We start from the raw sequence: 21,500 nt of genomic DNA, 5'->3' as shown, positions 1-21,500 counted from the left end.
ACTCTTCCATGAAGTATCTAACATCTTTTCATAGTCCCACTCCATAAGCTTCCTAAAGAGCAGAGCCTTCTTGGACTCTTGCTGAGACGAGGTATAGTCTTCATTCTCACAGTCACCAATAAAAAATGCTGACAGACTGGTCCCAATTGCTATGAAACTCCTGGGGCCTGTGGTTAAGGAGCCACATTACTTTAATCAATATACTTCATGCTTTGCCCAGCAGAACTTAAGCAAAGTTGCTTAAGTTAATTCTAGGCCTGCTAGAATTAACCCTCACAACACAACCCTATTTTAGTTCAGAATTGCTCAGTAATTTGATGATGAATAGTTTTATTAACAATAACACTGGAAAAATGATTTTGATATATACATTTCATTTGGATCTTATCATGTTTTAACAAAAACATTCAGGGGGCTGGCGCTGTGGCTCAGTGGGTTAACGCCCTGGCCTGAAGCACCGGCATCCCATATGGGTGCCAGTTCTAGTCCCAGCTGCTCCTCTTCTGATACAGCTCTCTGATATGGCCTAGGAAAGCAGTAGAAGATGGCCCAAGTCCTTGGGCCTCTGTATCCGCGTGGGAGACCCAGAAGAAGCTCCTGACTCTTGGCTTCAGATTGCAGCAACTCTGGCTATTGCAGCCAGTTAGGGAGTTAAGCATTAGATGGAAGATCTCTCTCTCTCTCTCTCTCTCTCTCCCCACCCCCCCTGCCTGCACCACGGCTCACTAGGCTAATCCTCCGCCTGAGGCGCCAGTACTCTGTGTTCTAGTCCCGGTTGGGGCGCCGGTTCTGTCCCGGTTGCTCCTCTTCCAGTCCAGCTCTCTGCTGTAGCCCAGGAAGGCAGTGGAGGATGGCCCAAGTCCTTGGGCCCTGCACCCACATCAGAGACCAGGAGGAAGCACCTGGCTCCTGGCTTAGGATCGGCGCAGCGCGCCAGGTTTGGCTGCCATTTGGGGGGGTTGAACCAGTGGAAGGAAGACCTTTCTCTCTGTCTCTCTCTCTCTCTCATTGTCTAACTCTGCCTGTCAAAAAAAAAAAAAAAAATTCAGAAGCATCCTACCAAACATTTCTGCCACCATGGTATAAGAATAGCAGTTTTTCCACATCCTCAGTAGTACTGGGTGCTACTATTGTTAGGGGAGAGGGGCTTTGATGAAATTTCCCCCATTACTCTCTGTTTAGTTGAAATACAAATTTTTTTTCATGTAAAATTCGTTAAGTTTTGACAAATGTATACACACCCACATGACTGTCACCCTGGTTAAGACACAGAACATTTTCCCTCTCCCTTTAAGCTCTCTCCTGCTGTTGCAGTCAATCTGCACCTCCTGCTTCTTCAACCTCCCTCAAGCAACCACTGTTCTAATTTCTGCCAACTTTGGAATTTCTTTTTTTTTTTTTTGTAATATTTATTTTTATTATTTTAAAGTGTTACAGAAAGAGGTAGAGCCAGAGAGAGAGAGAGAGGTTTTCCATACGCTGGTTCACTTCCCTAATGACCACAATGGCCAGAGCTGAGCTAATCTGAAACCAGGAGCTAGGAGCTTCTTCCTGGTCTCGTATGTGGGTGCAGGGGCCCAAGGACTTGGGCCATCTTCCACTGCTTTCTCAGGCCATAGCAGAGAGCTGGATTTGAATAAGAGAAGCACCTATATGGGATGCCGACACTGCTGGCTGGGGCTTTAACCCACTGTGCCACTGCACTGCCCCCCTGGAATTTCATTCTCATAGAAGCATTCTGCATATAATTTTGCTCAACATGTTTAGTATTTTTTTAAGATTTATTTGAAAGTCAGTTACAGGCTGGCGCCACGGCTCAATAGGCTAATCCTCCGCCTACAGCACCGGCACACCGGGTTCTAGTCCCAGTTGGGGAGCTGGATTCTGTCCCAGTTGCTCCTCTTCCAGTCCAGCTCTCTGCTGTGGCCCGGGAGTGCAGTAGAGGATGGCCCAGGTCCTTGGGCCCTGCACCCGCATGGGAGACCAGGAGGAAGCACCTGGTTCCTGGCTTAGGATCAGCGCATCATGCCAGCCGCAGAGCACCAACTGCGGCAGCCATTGGAGGGTGAACCAACGGCAAAGGAAGACCTTTCTCTCTATCTCTCTCTCTCTCACTGTCCACTCTGCCTGTCCAAAAAAAAAAAAAAAAAGATCAGTTACACAGAGAGATCTGTCATCTGCAATGGCTGGGGCTGGGCCAGGCCGAAGCCAGAGCCAGAAGCCAGGCACTTCATCCTGGTCTCCCACATGGATGTAGGAATCCAAGCACTTGGACTGTCCTCCACTGTTTTCCCAGGCACATTAGCAGGGAACTGGATTGGAAGTGGAGCATCTGGGATACAAACTGGTGCTCATATGGAATGCCAGCATCACAGGCAGGAGCTTTACCTGCTATGCCACAACACCTACCCCATATTCTAATGTTTTATGTGTTTTTAGTCAGAATTTGTCATTTTATCTTGAGTTTCTCTGATGGCTGGTGAGGCTGAATGTCTATTCATGCTATTTGGGGCAGAGCCTTTGGGACGGTGGACCCTGACACTGCCAGCACTCACCTGGGCTCCACCATAAATAGATTAAGTTGATGTTTGTAGGGCCTATGGGCCTAGGGCCTATGGATCAGTATTTTTCTAATATGCAACCAAAGTTGAAAACCATAGATTTAGGAAAGGAAATGGAAAAAACTGTCAAAACCCCATGTTCATTTTTGCTTTCATTCCTTTGATCCCAATATTGACCTTTACAAACTAGCTGATTTTTTACTTCTTTTCCCAACCACTTCCCCAAAGAAACAAATTCCTTGCCTTTTTAAAATAAAAATAATAGGTGATCTCATTTTACTTAAATACATTGTTAACTTAAAATTGTCCCTACATTTTAGAACGTAAGTATTGTGCTACCTCATAATGCTAATAGTTAACAAAACCAAAAGCAAATAAACACAGTGAATCCGCATGTTCTTTGGGCAAGTTGGTCAACAGAATTTTGGCCAAGCCAATAACGTACCAAATACCCAGCCTCCAATGGCAAGAAAACGCTCTAAGCTCTCATCTGCTCTACTGCATCTTCATCATCTCTTCCAACCATGCCTAACACTCCAGAGAGAAACCTGAATATCCACTACTGGGATACTGGGAAGTAAAGGATAACCGTCCGCTTTATGGAATGCTACTCAGCTGTAAGGCTAATGGCTGTGAATGCTAGATAACAACATGGAAACATGCTTGTGATAAAATAATGAGAGTGCAAGGTAAATATGTTAATACGGACAATATTTAACTAAAGGATGCTTCTGAAAAGACTAAAAGGTGGAGTGGACATTTGGTGCAGTAGTTATGACACCACATGGGACACACATTCCATATCAGATTGCCTGGGTTCAGGTCCCAGCTCTCCCTCCAAAACCAATTTGCTGCCACGCACATGGGAGACCTAAATTGATTTCCAGCCTCCTAGCCTTGGTCTAGCCCAGCCCTGCTGTTGTAGGCATTTGTGAAGTGAACCAGTAGATGAAAGGTTTTTGTTTCTCTCTCTCTCTCTTTCCCTCTCTCTCCCTTTCAAATAAATAAAAATAAATTTTAAAAATTTTAAAAAGACTAGAAAGAAACACAACAATATCATAATACTGATCATATTGGGACTTTGATTTTTCCCAAATTTTTCTATAATTTATCCTCTTTCCTTGAAGAATAAATTTATTTTTTAGTAACCAAAATGGCAGAATGAAAGACAATAGCAGCTATTTGGCATGGGAAACTAGAGACTTGGTTTTTAGTATCCCAGGTGATAGTTGAAAGAAATTCCAGAAGTACATGCTACGTTTCCTTGAGAACAGCTGAGAAAACCAGAGAATGACAAGTAAATTGTACACTGCCAGATGTTACATCTATGAAGCTGTAGACCAAAGGACATTGAAACCCAGTGAAATCTTACACCAAGCATTTCCAGTAAAAGGGAAAATGAGAACATTTATAAGATGCAGATAGCTCCTTACAAAGATTCCAAGTCACAACAGTGGTTATTGTGAGCACAGTCTTTAAAAGTATGTGCCTCATATTACATAGTGATTGCTTTGAGGGCTGCAGAACTGAATGGGCCTGAGACAATATGATGAATGCAGCCAACTCCATTAATTAGAGTGCAGGTTGAGAGCTTGTATCCGAGATCCTGAACAAGAATGGCTTCAAAACAAGTGAGTTTTGAAGCATGTCTTACTCCTCGTTCCTTTAAAAAAAAAAAAAAGATTTTTTAAAAAATTTATTTGAAAGACAGAGTTACAGAGAGACAGAGAGAAAGAGGTCTTCTATCCAATGGTTCACTCCCCAAATGGCTGCAATGGCCAAAGATGAGCTGATCCAAAGTCAGGAGCCAGGAGCCAGGAGCCTCTTCCGGGTTATCCAACACAGGTGTAGGGGCCTAAGGACTTGGGCCACCTTCTACTACTTTCCCGGGCCATAGCAGAGAGCTGGATTGGAAGTGGAGCAGCCAGGACTAGAACCAGCGCCCACATGGAATGCTGGCGCTTCAGGCCAGGGCTTTAACCCATTGCGCCACAGCGCTGGCCCCTCCTTGTTCCTTGAACACATTTGATGTCTTGGTTAAAAAGGAATTATTGACATTTCTAGGCATTCAGGGATGTCAGGGGCTACAGAGACCATTAGACTAATTTTTCTGTTTGGGGGCTATCAGGATGCATTCAACCACAAATGTACTAGTCAGAAAACGTAAGTAATATCTTTAGACCAAAAAATATTATTTTCTTTCATAGCAAGAAATCTACAGGAAGGTAGTTATTAAGGTTCATTCTACTATTTGGCATCATGAAGCACCAGATTCCTTCCTTCATTCTGCTCTACCAAGTGTGGCACATTGGCATTTTTGTCCTTAGGCTTATCGCATCATGGTTACAAGGCAGTGACTTCAGAGAGGGTACGGTGGCCTAGCGTTGTGACGTTAGGTGAAGCTGCCGCTTGCAACATGGGCATCCCAAATGAGGAACCAGTTCAAATCCCAGCTGCTCCACTCCCAGTCCAGCTCCCTGATAATGTGCCTGGGAAGGTAGCAGATGATGGCCCAAGTGGTTGAATCCAGGCCATCTGTGTGAGAGACCTGGATGGAGCGCCTGGCCTCAGCCTGGCCCAGCCCTGACCATTGCAGCCTTCTGGGGAGTGAACCAGTAGATGGAAGATCTTTTTCTCTCTTCCTGTCTCTGTCATTCTACCTTTCAAAAAAATAAAATAAGTCTTAAAAATATTTAAGGGACTGGTACTGTGGTGGGCTGGTGCTGAGGTGCAGTGGGTTAAAGCCACAGCCTGCGGCATCAGCATCTCATCTGGGCACCAGTTCAAGTCCCAGCTGCAGCTTTTTTTTTTTTTTTTTTTGACAGGCAGAGTTAGACAGTGAGAAAGAGAGAGACAGAGAAAGGTCTTCTTTTTTTCCGTTGGTTCACCCCCCAAAGCAGCCGCTATGGCCGGCGCGTTGCAGCTGGTGCACTGCACTGATCCGAAGCCAGGAGCCAGGTGCTTCCTCCTGGTCTCCCATGCGGGTACAGGGCCCAAGGATCTGGGCCATCCTCCACTGCACTCCCGGGCCACAGCAGAGAGCTGGACTGGAAGAGGGGCAACTGGGACAGAATCCGGCACCCCAACTGGGACTAGAACCTGGGGTGCCGGCGCCGCAGGCGGAGGATTAGCCTTTTGAGCCTATTGAGGTTGGATTCCAGGTCTGCTATGATAGGTAAAGGCTCCTTTCACTCTCAAGTGTGTGGCTGAGAAGGGAACTGGGTAACGTGACTCTGACAACAGCTTGTCCCTCCACGGTAAAGAGCCACCATTGCTCTTGCAGCTCCCTTTCTCCAGTTTCGGAAGTCTCCAAGGTGTGCATCCCAAGTCACCCATGGGAAACATGCTAGCATTTGCCACAAAGCAGGATAACATGTTTGTTTTCCTTTGGACCCAGCATCTCTCCAGAGCAGCCCCTCCAGCACTGTCTGGGCTGCTCTCATAAATCCCAACTGGGTTGTTCTGGGCCCTCTGTGATTTCTAAAGGCTTCAGCTAGCCTCACAGGCCTACTCTCAACTGCTATTATGATCCTACCTATAAAGCTATCAAACCCTTGAGCCCTGGATGTCTCTTTCAGATTTCATATCTTCCTCAAATTCACTAAATGCCTCCTGAATTTCAGAAAGCAGTTACTTACCAGCTAATTCAAAAATGCAGCCTAATTCTGTGTGAATCACTGCAGAGACCAGCTCTAAAGGTCAGGAAGGGAAGGTGTGGTGTACCAGTCCCCCTCCATCCCATCACACAGATCCCCAACCTGGCCCTCATACCCTGACCTGCCTGAGACTCCTCTGCTCATTCCTTCTTCCTAGCTGCCACTCAGACCACAGGTGAGGCCCTGGGCTGCACACAGGTAGCCTGAAGTAGATACATACTGCACTGTGGGTCAGAACCCTGGACTGCAATTTGAGCCATACTGTGGGCCTGCATCATTGTAGAAAACAGAGCCACACCGGGGCTGCTTTACCTATCACCTTGACTGGAAACACTCTCAGTATGGAAGGAAAGAGGCTGTGCTCAAGGGGACAGGCTCAAAGCAAAACTGAAACTACCTTTGTGTACAGTGTTGTGAATAGGTAAGGGGGCGGGGTCAGGGTTCCTCAGTGACCCCTCTTCCAGGCACCGTAACTTACAGGGCTTAGGCTGGTACCAAGAGCCCTACACAGTAGAGTCATTGCCAACAATCTTCCCACTTTGAAAGAGGAAGAGAAAAAGTTACGCGGAATACAAATAGATTGAGCCTATGGAACCTAATTTAGGAACATTGGCTACAGCAGCGGTCCTTGACTTAGGACAGTCTGCTTCTAAGGATTTATAGGAAAAAATATAAAATAACTTCTCCCCTGGTCTCTTATACAGTCACTCAACACAACACTTCTGACATCAGCCGTGTTGCAGAGTTCTCCCCACACACCAAGCAGGGCGCTTCCCCAGTGGACACCAGTTGAGTGGCATCTAATTGAATTTGATTCTGACACTGTCTATCTGAAGATAACGTCATATCCCAGACACTCAGTCCCACAGGCCTGTTCCCCACTTCAGTGCTTCTCACTGACCAATCAGCTTTCCCAAGAAATTCAGGGAATTCGCCAGAGCATCTCACAGAACTCAGGGCAGCACTTACTTAGGCTTGCCCAGTGATAAAGCAGCATCGCACCAACAGTAAGATGGACAACTTGATAGAAAAGGTGCACAGGGCAAGGCCTGTGGGAAGAGGCACCTCTTGGGGTGTGCCACCCCATGCAGAGGCTCCCCAGACATGGTCCTTTTGAGTTTTCATGGGAACCTCATTGTGGATGCTTTGGCCTTCCTGGGGACCAGCCCCCAACCTGAAGCTATCTAGGGGCCTCCAGCCCCCAGTCATCAGCATACAAAGGATACAACCTTCACTTTGGAGGAGGTTCCAAAGGTTTTAGGAGCTTCATGCCAGGAAGCTGGTACCAATTATGTGTTTCTCAGTATCACAGCCTCCCAGGGCAAGCAAACATTTGGCAATCTCTGGACATAGCTGTACTGACTGATGGATTTCAAAGGCAGAGAGACAGAATCAGAGGCAGATTGGAATCCAGAATGGAGCTGGAACTCAAACCCAAGAACTCTTAAAAGGGATGGGGTCTTAACTGCTGTGCCAGATGCCTGCCCTTCAAGTTACTTTTTATTGTGTGTAAGGATTAAGGCAGCAGGGACTGTTAGGCCAACTGAAACTGACCTGTTTGGGAAATTGCACTGTGAGCTTCATAGTCATAGTTCTCAGAATGTCAGATACACAGCTTAGTTCCAACTTGGTGATGTAGAATTAGTTTCAGGATTTTGGGATCTAGTACAGGAACTTAGTCCAAAACAATGGCCCCTGTAATTTTTATTAAATGAGTTCTCAAAGAAAAATTTCTTAATTTTTTTAGAGATTTATTTATTTATTTATTTGAAAAGTGAAGTTACAGAAGCAGAAGAAGAGAGGTCTCCCATCTGCTGGTCCACTCCCCAGATGGCTGCAATGGCTGGAGCTATGCCAATCTGAAGCTAAGAACCTGGAGCTTCTTCCAGGTCTCCCATGTGGGTACATGGGCCATCTTCTACTGCTTTCCCAGGCCATAGCAGAGAGCTGGATTGGAAGTGGAGTAGCCGGGACTTGACCAGTGCTCATATGGGATGCCAGCACTGCAGGCAGCAGCTTTACCTGCTACACCACAGTACCGGCCCCAAAACTTTTAATTTTTAAAAATTAACTTACTTGAAAGACAAAGAGAGCCCAAACTCTGACAGTTCCCTCCCCAAAATGCCCTCAACAACTGCTTGCCAGGGCTGAAGCCAGGAACCAGGAACTCCATCCAGGATTCCTACTTGGGTGATAGGATCCAACTACTCAACTTGAAGCATCAGGCCTAACTCCTAGGATCTGCATTACCAGGAAGCTGGAGTCAGGAGCTAAGTCAGGAATCAAACTCAGGAACTCCAATATGGGTTGCTGGCATAACCAGCACCTTAACCGCTGGGCCAAATGCCCACCCCTGAATAACGATCTTAGCTTGGAAAGCACAGTCACTCTCAAAGAGATTTGTCTAGGGGCAGTATGCATTCTTTAATCTGTTTTATTTATTCTGATTAGCTGTTCTAGTAGTTTGAAATGGTAACAAATTTTTGTTTGGTTGGATTTTTAAATAAATATTCATTATATATAATTATATATTATACTATTATTATTAATATAATATATAACTAATATAATTTATATCCCATACAGTTCACCCATTTAAATTATACAGTTCAATGGTTTTTAGTTGTCCATCCATCACAACTTTAGAACATTCTATCACCTCAAAAAGAAACCCTGTACCCCGGCCCTGATTTCCCTTCTTAACACTAGGCCTGGGCAATCACTAATCTACTTTTTTTCTTTGTTTGTCTATTATGGACATTTCACGTACTTGAAATCATAATATGTGATCTTTTGTGACTGGCTTCTCTCAGCATCACGCTTTCAAGGTTTCATACATGTTGTAGCATGTGTCAATACCTTACTCCTTTTAGTGCTGAATGATAACCCATTTCATGGGTATACCATAATTGTTTATCCATTCATCAGCTGATGGAAGTTGGGTTGTCTCCACCTTTTGGCTATTATAAATAATGCTGCTATGAGCATTTGTGTATAAGGTTTTGTGTAAACACATGTTTTCATTTCTCCTGAGTATATACCTAGGAGTGGAATTGCTAGGTCATGTGGCAACTCCAGGTAAACTTGTTGAAGGAAATACCAGGCTAGCTACATGGGTTCCAATTTCTCCACATCCTTACCAACACATATTATCTGTCTTTTTGTTCTAGCCATCCTCCCTGTGGAGTAGTACTTCATTGTGTCCTTGATTTGTGTTTCCATAACAACTAGAGATGTTAAGCATCTATTCACGTGTTTATTGATGCAACTTAAGATCAGAGTAAGAATCTTTAGCAGGGACCTGATAGAATTGACATTTAGATGTACAGACTCAACGCAATGATAGAAAACAGATCCAGCTCCATGGAAATTAGATAAGATTGAACTGGGTGTATCACTGCCCAAGGGTGTAGCCAAGTACGAGGAAGTTGTACATTAATGACTGAATAGGTTGAGTAGGATTCAGAATTTAGGTGTCAGGGATCAGAAGCCAAGGAGTTTCTTAAATTAAACACAGGAACTAAAGTCATATCACAACCATTGGTTCTGACCAAGGTAAGCTAGAGGCTTAAGACCTCAGGGATTCTTCAGATTGGTGTTAGGTAGGGGGTTTATCCTTGGTTCATTCCCCAATATGGGCAGGGGAATGAGACGATGGAGAGACGATGCAAGGCTGGATATGCATCCCTTTCTGGTGCCAGGTTCCTTAGATTAGCAAGAAGAGGAAACTCAGGGAAGGTGTCGCTTGAGGAGGCAAAAGAAACTTTAACTGTGTTCAGGTGTGCCTGTACTCAAGTTCACTTTTACAGGAACTATAACAGGAAGCATCACCACAACAAAGTCAAGCTTCAGAAAGTCAAGGAGGATTTTGTTCAGAAAGTAGAACTACAAGCGGAGAGAATCAAACAACTTGAACATGAAATTGGAACACTGCAACAACAAATGGAAAAGGTGAGAAAATGAAAGGTGAAACAGCTCCATGATGTTGCTGGTGACTGACCATTCGGAGAAAGACCACTTTTTTAAAAATTACTTGTGGCCTCTTCATAGCCTTTATTTAAATTTATTTGCTTTGTACCATCTTTTTTTTTTTTTTTAAGATGTATTTATTTATTTGAAAGGCAAAGTAACAGAGAGGCCCACACGCACACAGATCTTCCATTCCTCACTCGTTTACATCCCAAAATGACCTCAATAGCTAGGGCTGGGCCAGACTGAAGCCAGGAGCCAGGAACTTCATCCGAGGCTCCCACATGGGTGGCAGGGGCCCAGGTATTTGGGCCGTCATCTGTTGCCTTCCCAAGCACATTAGCAGGATGCTGCATCAGAAGCCGTCCACTGTTTCACTACTCAAATGGTTGCAAATGCCAGATTGGCCCAGACTGAAGCCAGGACCCAGGTCTCCCATGTGGGAGGCAAGACCCCAAGTACTTGGGCCATGATCTGCTGCTTTCCCAGGCCATTAGCAAGGAGCTGGATCAGAAGTGGAGCAGCCAGGACTCAAACCTACACCCATATGGGATGTTGACATTGCAGGCAATGGCTTTACCTGCCATGCCACAATGTCAGCCTCCCAATATCCTTTCTAATCCAGTTATAACTGCAAAGGGCATTATTGGGGGTGGGGGCTGCTTCTCATATCAATTCTTACCAATCCGTTATTAATTAAAAGTCCTTCAATAACAGCAGGCAAGACTGTTATCCAACATTGAAGGGTCCTGGGGAAGGACTTTAAAGTCTGGAACGGTTTGTTTCAGATCATCGACTGCATTAAGTGTCCTATTACACTAGATCTTAGCCAAAAGGCTGAGAAGCAATATTAGCCTTGTATGTAAAAGAAACCTATGGAATTGCCCCTCTTGACCTTGTAACTCCCTCTTTGTCAGAGATTGTCATTCTCCTGCCACCTCCTGCAGGTGAGAAACAAACACAAAAAGGTGAGGTCACTTCCCTGTTACCATTGACAAGTCATTAGTGAGGGAAGACTGGCAGTTCTACACATCTGAGCTCTAAACCCTCACCAAGAGTGAGATTTATAACATCTACTGATTCTTTCAATACAAGGATGTTAGTTTGGTGGGTTTTATTTTCCCACAAAATACACTCCTTGATCGTTTTAACTGTAACTTCACAGTTATTGCTTTGGTAGAAATCAGTGTTAGAAAATGAAATGTGGTATCAGACTAGAAATCTCAGCATCACTGAGAAGAGACTCCGCTCCTGGCTTCCATGCTTGACTTGCTGTGCTGACTGACAGCCTGACACTACATGCCAAGTCAAGTGGCCAGATTTCCCCTTTTAGAGTGGAACCCTACGGACTGAGAATACAGAGAAGAGTTTTGGGACCATAGTGGAAGCTGAGTGCTCAGGGTTTTTTTGTTTTTTTGTTTTTTTTTAATGTTTCCACAAAAGAATGATTAAATGTCCAAACAAAATACATGACATGAAACAACCAACATTGAACTATTGAGCTGGGATGAATGGCAAGGTCAGCCAACAGGCGAAAGGGACTGGAGAACAAGAGAGAAAAAGCCAAGGGGAATGTGCAGTGAGGGCTTAAAAACAGAGTGATGCTCTTAACTGTCCAGTTCATTCTCCTGCTGTGGCAGTTAGAGGACTTTCTCATCCCTAGGAGAGGGCACTGCAGGACCAGATCACTGCCCAGAATGATGTCCTGCTCCTGGAGAAAAGGAAACTTCTGGAGCAGGTGACAGAACAAGAAGAAGTGATCCACAGCAACAAATGGATAATAACTTCCATCCAGAGCAGGTAGGTGCAGTCCTGCCTGAGAGCCAACCAAGGCCACCGAAAGAGTGTTTCTCCCTCAACAGAGAGGTGGTTCCAGAGACTGACCTTTGACTTTGTGGCCTGTCCTGTGACTTCTGCTCTGCTGTCTGCTGTTTCCAGCAGACTGTACAATGAAAGAGAAGGAGGTCCCGAGTAAGCAAGCCAGCTATTCAGGAGGATCTTGAAGAGGGCCTGGCTGTGTGGATTCTGGTCTCATACTGATCTGTTGACATTCCCTTTTTTCATTTGATATCTATGGAATTAAGGTGAGAATCAAGCTCACAAGAGTGACTTAAATTCATGAAACCCACAGGATACCAATGTGTTAATGTAAAAAAAATTATATTTCTTTGACACACAGAGACAGAGAGCTCACATCTGCTAGTTCACTCCCCCAAAGCCACAACAACTCAAGTTGGGCTGGGGACAAAGCCTGGAGCTGAGAACTCAATCTGGATCTCTCGGATGTGTGGCAGGAGTCAATTGAACCATTACTGCTAATTCCCAGGGTCTGCATTAGTAGGAGGCTGGAGTCAGGAGCCAGAGCTGGGGATTGAACCCAGTCACTCTGTTGTGGGACACAAGCATCTTAACTGGCATTTTAACCTCTAGCCTAAATGCCCACCCTTGGTGTATTAACTTTTAATGAAAATACTCTAAGTAGACTGTTCAGTTGCTAGCCAACAGCTTTAATTACAATGAAAAGTTTTTCCTAGCAGTAGGCATTTGGCACAGTGGTTAAGACACCAGTTGGGACACTCATATCCCATATCAGCGTGCCTGGTTCAAGTCCTGGCTCCTCTACTCCGGTCCAGCTTCCTGCTGATGCATTCTCTGGGGGGCAGCAGATCATGGCTCAGGTACTTGATTACCTCTCCCGACTTGGGAGACCCACATTGCATCCAGGCTCTTGGCGTGGGCCTGACCCAGCCCCGGCTGTTGAGGACATTTGGGGAGTGAACAGTGGCTGGAAGATCTCTGTCTCATTCTCCCTGTGTCTGTCTCTCTGCCTTTTGAATAAAATGAAAATAAATTTGACTTATTTATTTATTTGAAAGTCAAAGTTATTCGAGCAAAGATCAAGGCAAACAGTGGGTTGATCTTAACAAATAATGTCACCAATAGTAACTTCAGAGGTTATCATTTATATGAGCATTTACTATATGCTAGTAAGTTTCTCTCTCTCGCTCTCTCTCTCTCTTCATTTAATCCTAACACCAATCTCAAGAGATCGGCACTATTATTTAGCCTTATTTCCTGGATGAAGAAAAAAGGTGCCAAGGTGCAAAGAGGTTAGTCAGTGGCTGAGCAGCCTGCAGTTCTGAAGTCTGGGGAGAGATTGGTTGAGCCCACTGCAGCTCTCCTGTCCACTGCATTGGGTTTTCTGCCCTGGGAAGGACTGGAGAGTCTTTGATTATCTTTTATTGTCTGTGTCTCCCATTTGATTTATCCTATACAAATCATCACTCCTCTCAAACAGTCATAGCTTCTGACAGTCAGGACCCAGCACAACTGACTTGTGTTGCTTTTACCTTCACATTAATGATGTTCCTATTTGCCCTCCGGGGACACAATCTGATCATTTGGAGTGGTCTTGGATGTTTTAGAATATGCATCTTCTCCAGGACATTCCTTCCTTTTACAGATGAGGAATCTGAGGCTCGGATTTGTAATTTGTCAGGGGTTATATAGCAAGTAAGTGGGCGAATCAGAATTCAAACACAAGTCTCTGATCAAAACAATTACACTGTCAAGTCTCCCAAACAAACTGTGGCCCTAGAGAGTGAGCCTGAGAAAGAGGTTCAGAGCTCAGCCATGGAAATCTAAAAGATCTGAATTGGCATCCTAGCTCTGTGAATTCCAGCTCTGTGTGCGTCACCTGCCTAGGTGATGGTGCCTGAGCACACAGGCAGTAGTTGGTAAATGGTTGCTACTGCTGCTATGTCTGCATCTGCAGAGAAGTCAGATCTAGGTGAGTACAACAGATACTAGCTGTAGAGCTACAATGTTTGAAGGCATTCAGTCAGTCTCCTGTCTCAATCCCACCCATAAATGGGCTCATATTCTTCCTTAAATTTCTCAGGGGCTGGAATTGTGCCTTTCACATATTGCACCTGTTCTTAATAACCACATAGGGGTCAGAAGCTTAATAATTTTTACTTGATCATGAAATGTGGTTGGAATTATTCTGTCAAATTTTGCTTCTAAAATCCGGACAGTGGTCTAAGACCTAGAGCTAGTGGAACATGGAACGTAAATTTTAGTACTTAGGAATGATACAGGAATTTCTAGTTACAACTCTGCTTTGTGCCATTCTTAGAGCACTTTTCCTGGACAAAGAAAATAAGCAATTACAGGAAAATAGTCTTCGGCTCACCCAGCAGATTAGCTTCTTAGAGCGCATTATACGAAGCATCAAGATTCGTGGAGGACAGGTAAGATGTGAGCTTCCTGTTGGGTCTTTTTTTTTTTTTTTCAAGACTTATTTATTTGAAAGGCAGAGTTAGGGGGTGGAGGGCCAGGGAGAGAGATCTTCCATCTGCCAGTTCACTCCCCAAAATGGCCACACAATAGCCAGGACTGGGCCAAGCCAAAGCCAGGAGCCAGGAGCTTCATCCAGATCTCCCGCATGAGGGCAGGGACCCAAGCACTTGGGCCATCTTCAGCTGCTTTACCAGGTGCATTAGGAGGAAGTTGGATCAGAAGTGGAGCAGCTGGGACTCAAACCAGTGCCCATATGGGATGCCAGCGTTGCAAGCGGCAACTTAACCAGTTCTGCCACAACGCTGCCCCCTGCTTTTGGGTCCTTAATCTGAAGCATGTATTGCTAAGGTTGCCGTGCCCTTTTCTCCCTTCACCCTTGGGTAGCAGTTGCCTCCTTTCAGCGTTGCGATCGGGTGCGGCAAACAGGCTCCCTGGGCTGCATGAAGGGCAGAACCGACACTGCTCTTGACCAGATGCTTTGCTCTAACGAGGTCAGCTCTTACTAAACACCTTCCTCTGTGTGCCCAAGCGTCTTCCGTAACGTCATCCTGTCACTGCCTGTGTCTGTCCATCACCTCCACAAGGAGACCCTGGGACGAGAACTGTATCCCACATGTTAGAGCCTCAATAGGTGCCCCATCCGTATGTAAGAATGAATGAATGTTGGATGTTTTCTCATATATGACTCATTCCCAACACTCCTGTTTGCTAATTGCAGCCCCATTTGAAAGGAAAGATGAGCAAATCTGCTCAGAGACAGGAAGCAAGGCCGGGCTGATCTGGGAAAGAGTTTGTCTTAAGGAGACTATCTGAGGCAGAGAAAAGTGTTTAAGCTCTAAAACTCCAAACAGACAAGTAGCTAAGTCCAGACAGAATATATAGATAAAATAGGTAACTCCATACAAGGTACAGAGTAACTTCAGTGGTCAGAACTGCGTTCTGAGTCCAGGGCTGAAGCTGCTGACTTTGTTCCCTGAGACATCAGCTGCAAGACTCTTCCCGAGCTACTGCACAGTGCTTCCTGCATGTTGGGCTCTGTTCCTATGACTACAAGACCTGCATCTTGTGCTGTCAGAAAGGTGATTAGGGGCCAGTGTTGTGGTACAGTGGCTTAAGTACCCGCCTGTGACTCTGGCATCCTATATGAGCACTACTTTGAGTCCCAGCTGCTCCCCTTCCCATCCAGCTCCCTGCTAATGCAGCTGGGAAAGCAGCAGAAGATGGCCCAAGTACTTGGGCCCCTACCACCTATGTGGGAGACCCAGATGGAGTTCCAGGCTCCTGCAGTCATTTTGAGCGTGAACCAGCAGGTGGAATATCTTTTTCTCTCTTTCTGCCTTTCAAATAAACACTTTTTTTAAGTGATTATTTCCAACCTCTGTTTTGCAGATTTTGTCAAAAGTAGAATTGCCAGATTATGTGGCCTGGTTTCCAGTAATTTTTGTCTCATTTATTTATTTTTATTTATTTTTTTATTTTTTGACAGGCAGAGTGGACAGTGAGAGAGAGAGAGACAAAGGTCTTCCTTTTGCCATTGGTTCACCCTCCAATGGCCGCTGCAGCCGGCGCACCGTGCTGATCCGAAGCCAGGAGCCAGGTACTTATCCTGGTCTCCCATGGGGTGCAGGGCTCAAGGACTTGGGCCATCCTCCACTGCACTCCCTGGCCACAGCAGAGAGCTGGCCTGGAAGAGGGGCAACCGGGACAGAATCCGGCACCCCGACCGGGACTAGAACCCGGTGTGCCGGCGCCTCAAGGCGGAGGATTAGCCTAGTGAGCCGCGGCGCCGGCCTCATTTATTTATTTAAAAATGTGTTTATTAAATCCACAAAACAATGTCTTTAAAAATTCATATATTTTTTTGAAAGCCAGAGAGAGAGAGAGAGAGAGAGAGAGATCTTCCATCTGCTAATTCAGTCCGCAAATGCCTGCAACAACCAAGTCTGGGCCAGGCTGAAGCTGGGAGCTGGGAACTCCATGCAGGTCTCCCATGTGGGTGGCAGGGGCCCAGCTGCTGGAGCCACCCTGCTTCTTCCCTACTGTGCTCATTAGCAGGAAGCTGGAAAAAGGAGCCAAGCAGGGACCTGAACCTCTGAGGCATTTTAATGTGGATTGTGGGTGGCCCAAGCAGCATCTTAACTGCTGCACCAAATACCTTCCCCCACAAAGTAATCTAATGTGATGTCTGTCATTTAATTTCCACATCCACACAGGAAGAAATAGATCTAGGGAGGGAAATGATGTCATTACTCAAGGTTACACAGTTAATTAGTAGAAAAACAAAGGCTGAAACCAACTCTGTAGCCCCTTGATCTTGGCCATTATCTCATGATACCCAAAATCTACTATTTCCCTTCCAGAGGCATGGAAGTAACCAGGGACACAGACTGGTAACAGACCACATTGCTCCTTGTACTGTGATTCCATCTTCCTTCTCTCTTGGATTATTGACTCCATGAGGGCAGAACTATGTCCCTCTTGTTACCCATTGTATTCTAGATGGCACCTGGAATAACAAAACAACTATTTAATTATCTCCTTTTAGGTTTTTTTTTTTTTTTGACAGGCAGAGTGGACAGTGAGAGAGAGACAGAAAGGTCTTCCTTTTCCGTTGGTTCACCCCGCAATGGCCGCTGCAGGCAGAGTGCTGTGGCCGGCACACCGTGTTGATCCAAAGCCAGGAACTTCCCCTGGTCTCCCATGTGGGTGCAGGGCCCAAGGACCTAGGGCCATCCTCCACTGCACTCCTGGGCCACAGCAGAGAGCTGGACTGGAACAGGAGCAACTGGGACAGAATCCGGCGCCCCAACCGGGACTAGAACCCCCGGGTGCTGGCGCCGCAGGCGGAGGATTAGCCTAGTAAGCCGCGGCGCCGGTCTCCTTTTAGTCTTTATTCCTCTTCTCATCTATCTCGTGCCACCAGAACAACCTATTCACGTGTTGCTTAACAATGGGGATCCATTCTGAGAAATCATCAGTAAGTGTTTCCATCTTTGTGTATACATTGTAGAGTATACTTGATATAATTTGAATATGATATGTCCTCCACCCCCACCCCCACCCCCCAACTCATGCTGGAGTTTAATCCCCAGGTTAAAAACTTAGTCTGACTCTGGCCTTTAGAGGTGGCGCCTTTGAGAGGTAATTAGTATTAGATAAGGCAGTTAGGGTGGAGCTCCCGTGATTGAATTCTGGTGGCTACATAAGAAGAGAGAGGGAGCAGATGTTTGGTGCAGCAGTTAAGATATTATTTACAATGCCCACATCCAATATTGAAAATGCCTGAGTTAGAGTTCTGGCTCCACTTCTGATTCCAGTTCCCACTAATGCACGTTAGCGGAAGGAAGCAGGTAATAGCTTAAGTACTCAAGTCTCCGTCACTCTTGTGGGAGATCCAGATAGAGTTCTGGGCTCCAAGCCTGACTTGGCCCAGCCCCAGCTCTTGTGGGCATTTGGGGAGTAAATCTGCAGAGGGAGGATCCCTCTTCCCCTCTCTTTCTCTCTCTCTCTCTCTCTCTCGTCAAATATAAATAAATAAATAAATTTATTTTTTTTAAAAGGAGAGAGACCAGGCAGATACACAAACATATACACACACTACCTCTCTGTGGGACTCCTTGCACTGCCTCAGACTCTGCCAGCAAGAAGGCCATCTCCAGACTAGACTTTAGCCTTTACACATCTAGAACTGTGAACTAAAATCAACTACTTTTGGAGCCGGCCTGCAGTACCAGCATCCCATATGGGTGCTAGTTTGAGTCTCAGCTGCCCCACTTCCAATCCAGCTCTCTGCTATGGCCTGGGAAAGCAGCAGACGATGGCCCAAGTCCCTGGGCCCTGCACCTACGTGGGAGACCCAGAGGCAGCTCCTGGTCCCTGGCTTCAGATCAGCTCAGCTCTGGCCATTGCAGCCATGTGGGGAGTGAACCAAAGGGTGGAAGACCTCTCTCTCTCTGTCTCTACCTCTCTCTGTAACTCTTTCAAATAAATTTAAAAAATATTTTGAGGGGCTGGCGCCGTGGCTCACTTGGTTAATCCCCTGCCTGTGGCACCAGCATCCCATATGGGTGCCAGGTTCTAGTCCCAGTTGCTCCTCTTCCAGTCCAGCTCTCTGCTGTGGCCCGGGAAGGCAGTGGAGGATGGCCCAAGTGCTTGGGCCCTGCACCCGCATGGGAGACCAGGAGGAAGCACCTGGCTCCTGGCTTTGGATCGGCGCAGCGCACCAGCCGTAGCGGCCATTTGGGAGGTTAATCAACAGAAGGAAGACCTTTCTCTCTGTCTCTCTCTCACTGTCTAATTCTGCCTGTCAAAACATTAAAATATTTTGAAAAATCAACTTTTTTTAAATAAAGTAGCCTGTTTCCGATATTTTTATAGTAACAGAAAACAAACTAATACAGGATTTACATAAACCTAGATAGTGCTTAACCATTATAGTATAGCATATTTTTAATTTTTTTTTTTACTTTTTAAGATTTTTTTGTTCAAAATTAAGACAGAAGAACACACATCAGCCTAGACTTGTACGGGGTTGGGATCATCAATATCACTGTCTTTCACCTTCACATCTTGTCCCGCAAGATGTGGGATATATAGGCTGCAGCTATAGACATCAGGGAGCTGATGTCCCTGATAACAGGGCCTCCCTCCTGCTGGAACACCTCCTGACAGACTTTCCTGAGGCAGCTTCGAAACAGAAGTACACTGTAAAATGGTGCTGGAAAATATAGTAAAAATGTAAAACAGTAACTTATTATCAAGTATTTTGTATGTGTTGTTCTTTGTACTACTGGCAGTGCAGTGGGTTTGATTACACCAGCATTGCCACAAACACATAAGTCGTGCATCGAGCCAGCCACTGTGACAGCTGCAGCGTTGCTAGATGATGGGAGTTGTTAGCTTCATTATAATCTTACAGGACCACCATAGTATATGAGGACCATTGTTGACCAAAGTGTCATCAGTGGCCCGTGACTATACTTCATTGCCAAGAGTTTCAGTCTTCCTTTGCCTGTAAAGCAAAGTTCACACAATCCACAAATATTGATCGAGCATAGATGGTGTGCCAGGCCTCATGCTGCCTCCCATCTGGCTTGGATATGAAGAAGAACGAGAAAGGGTGTCTGCCTGCTCAGAACTCAGCTGAGGGAATGACAATCATGTCACTGCCACTAGCATACATTCACTAAGTTCTGCAAGTATAGTAGGCCCACAGTGCTGTGGAAACCAGAGGAGTGGTATCTAAACCAGCATGAGGTGGTCACAGATGCTGATACCTAAGCCGGAAAAACTGGAGCCACATAGGGACTCCAGTTTCAAACCCCTTTTTGATATCAAATAAGCCTGATGAAATAAAACCAGTGTATTCACAGTTTGCCCCAAAGCTTTGACATGTTCTTCCTATCATTATTATTTTTAATATTCACCTTTTCTTTCTCTTAGGAAACAGAAATCCCTGAACTTGAACTAGTGAAGAACATACTGCCTTTACCAAACTCCAGGTTAGTAAAATCAAGACAATCGTCTGCACGTCTGATAGTCATGGATGCTAAGCAGTCCTGAGTTACTCGCTTGTAAAAGCATCATGTTTTGGAGTGATTTTTTCTATATTTGTATTTGAACCCTCTTCCAATTCTTTCTCCCCTCACCACTCCTTCACCCCTACACCCCACAGAATCCCGTCTTAAGGTAGAAGTTAATTCATGAGCATGAGTTTAAGGTATATTTCACTTGGTTTTCTTTGTTTTTGACAGTTGTAAAAAAATGCAAATCCTAGTATCCTTGTATGCTAAACTGCCACCAAGAAATTCTGTCCATACAATGTCCTTACACGTGGTTTTCTTAGTGTTTTAGGAACCAGTTTGGGAGTTGGGAGTCTTCAAGAGACTGAAGATAATGTGTCGGAAGCAGCAATGGCAGCCCCAGAGTCCCTTGAATCTCCTTCACGTTTAAAAAGTCCCAAAGCTGGACAGATAACTGAAGCTTCTGTAAAAGAGACACACAGCACGCCAGAACAGGAACACAAGTCAGGACTATGACATCACTGCTCTCCGAAGCTACACGGACCACACCTGCTCACTGAAAGTTTAGACACAAAACTGGACCGTGACAGAGAGAAGTACTGCAGGTCCCCACTTACATCAACCAGAAGTCTTTAAAAACTACCGATATATTTATTAAATCAGTTCTAAGAATGGTTTTCTCATTTGTTTAATATCCTCAGAGATCTTGCATTCATCAGTATTGAGACTTAAGTTCAAGGATTTAATTTTCTCTTCAGCAGAGCACATACACAATTAATTGAATGTCCCTTCCCATTGTCATGGTGTTATTTCTTATTTGATTACTTCTCCCTTTTTAAAGATTTATTTATTTTTACTTGAAAGGCAGAATTAGAGAGGAGAGACACAGAGATATCTTAGGTCAGCGATTCACTCCCCAAATGGCCACAACGGCCAGGGCTGTGCCAGGTGGAAACCATGAGCCAGGAGCTCATGTGGATGGGTAGCAAGGTTTAAGTACCTGGGCAATTTTCCACTGAACTGTGAACTAAAATCAACTACTTTTGGAGCCAGCCTGCAGTACCAGCATCCCATACGGGTACTAGTTTGAGTCTCAGCTGCCCCACTTCCAATCCAGCTCTCTGCTATGGCCTGGGAAAGCAGCAGAGGATGGCCCAAGTCCCTGGGTCCCTGCACCCATGTGGGAGACCCAGAGGCAGCTCCTGGTCCCTGGCTTCAGATCAGCTCAGCTCCGGCCATTGCAGCTGGGACTCGAACCGGCGTCCATATGGGATGCCGGCACTCCAGGCAGTGGCTTTACTCACTATGCCACAGCATTGGCCCCTATCCTCGGCTCCTCAGATCACAGAATTACAAAGGATGATCAAAAGTACCAGTTGCACACTCTGACCCCGAACCTTGCCCAGTCCACCTTTCACTCAGTGAACTGAATCTATTGAATACCGCTAAGAGCTCAGCAATAGCAGGCACTGCAGCTACAGCGGTGAACC

General features: G+C 45.5%; 1 protein-coding gene across 11 annotated transcripts in view; it reads left to right on the top strand.

Annotated features, from left to right (window-relative positions):
- CCDC30 (coiled-coil domain containing 30) overlaps nt 1-20,682 on the top strand; it is a 157,166-nt gene extending 136,484 nt beyond the window's left edge. For 9 of the 11 annotated variants that reach the window (XM_089300843.1, XM_089300835.1, XM_089300836.1 and 6 more), the window contains 5 exons: nt 10,027-10,168; nt 11,850-11,986; nt 14,325-14,439; nt 19,931-19,989; nt 20,334-20,682. In XM_089300843.1, coding sequence (XP_089156969.1) covers nt 10,027-10,168; nt 11,850-11,986; nt 14,325-14,439; nt 19,931-19,989; nt 20,334-20,526 — 646 coding nt within the window. In that variant the 3' untranslated portion in view covers nt 20,527-20,682. Of the gene's footprint in view, nt 1-10,026; nt 10,169-11,849; nt 11,987-14,324; nt 14,440-19,930; nt 19,990-20,333 lie in introns of those variants that run through there. The other 2 variants (XM_089300839.1, XR_016211073.1) reach the window with 2 other exon arrangements.
- Nucleotides 20,683-21,500: the final 818 nt, after the last annotated feature.

Source organism: Oryctolagus cuniculus, chromosome 7 (assembly GCF_051225735.1).
Source record: "Oryctolagus cuniculus isolate XC-2025 breed Fujian yellow rabbit chromosome 7, ASM5122573v1, whole genome shotgun sequence".
In the NCBI taxonomy this organism is placed as follows: Eukaryota; Metazoa; Chordata; class Mammalia; order Lagomorpha; family Leporidae; genus Oryctolagus; species Oryctolagus cuniculus.
Note: the sequence above shows the minus strand (reverse complement) of the source record. Positions and strands in the feature narration are given on the sequence as shown.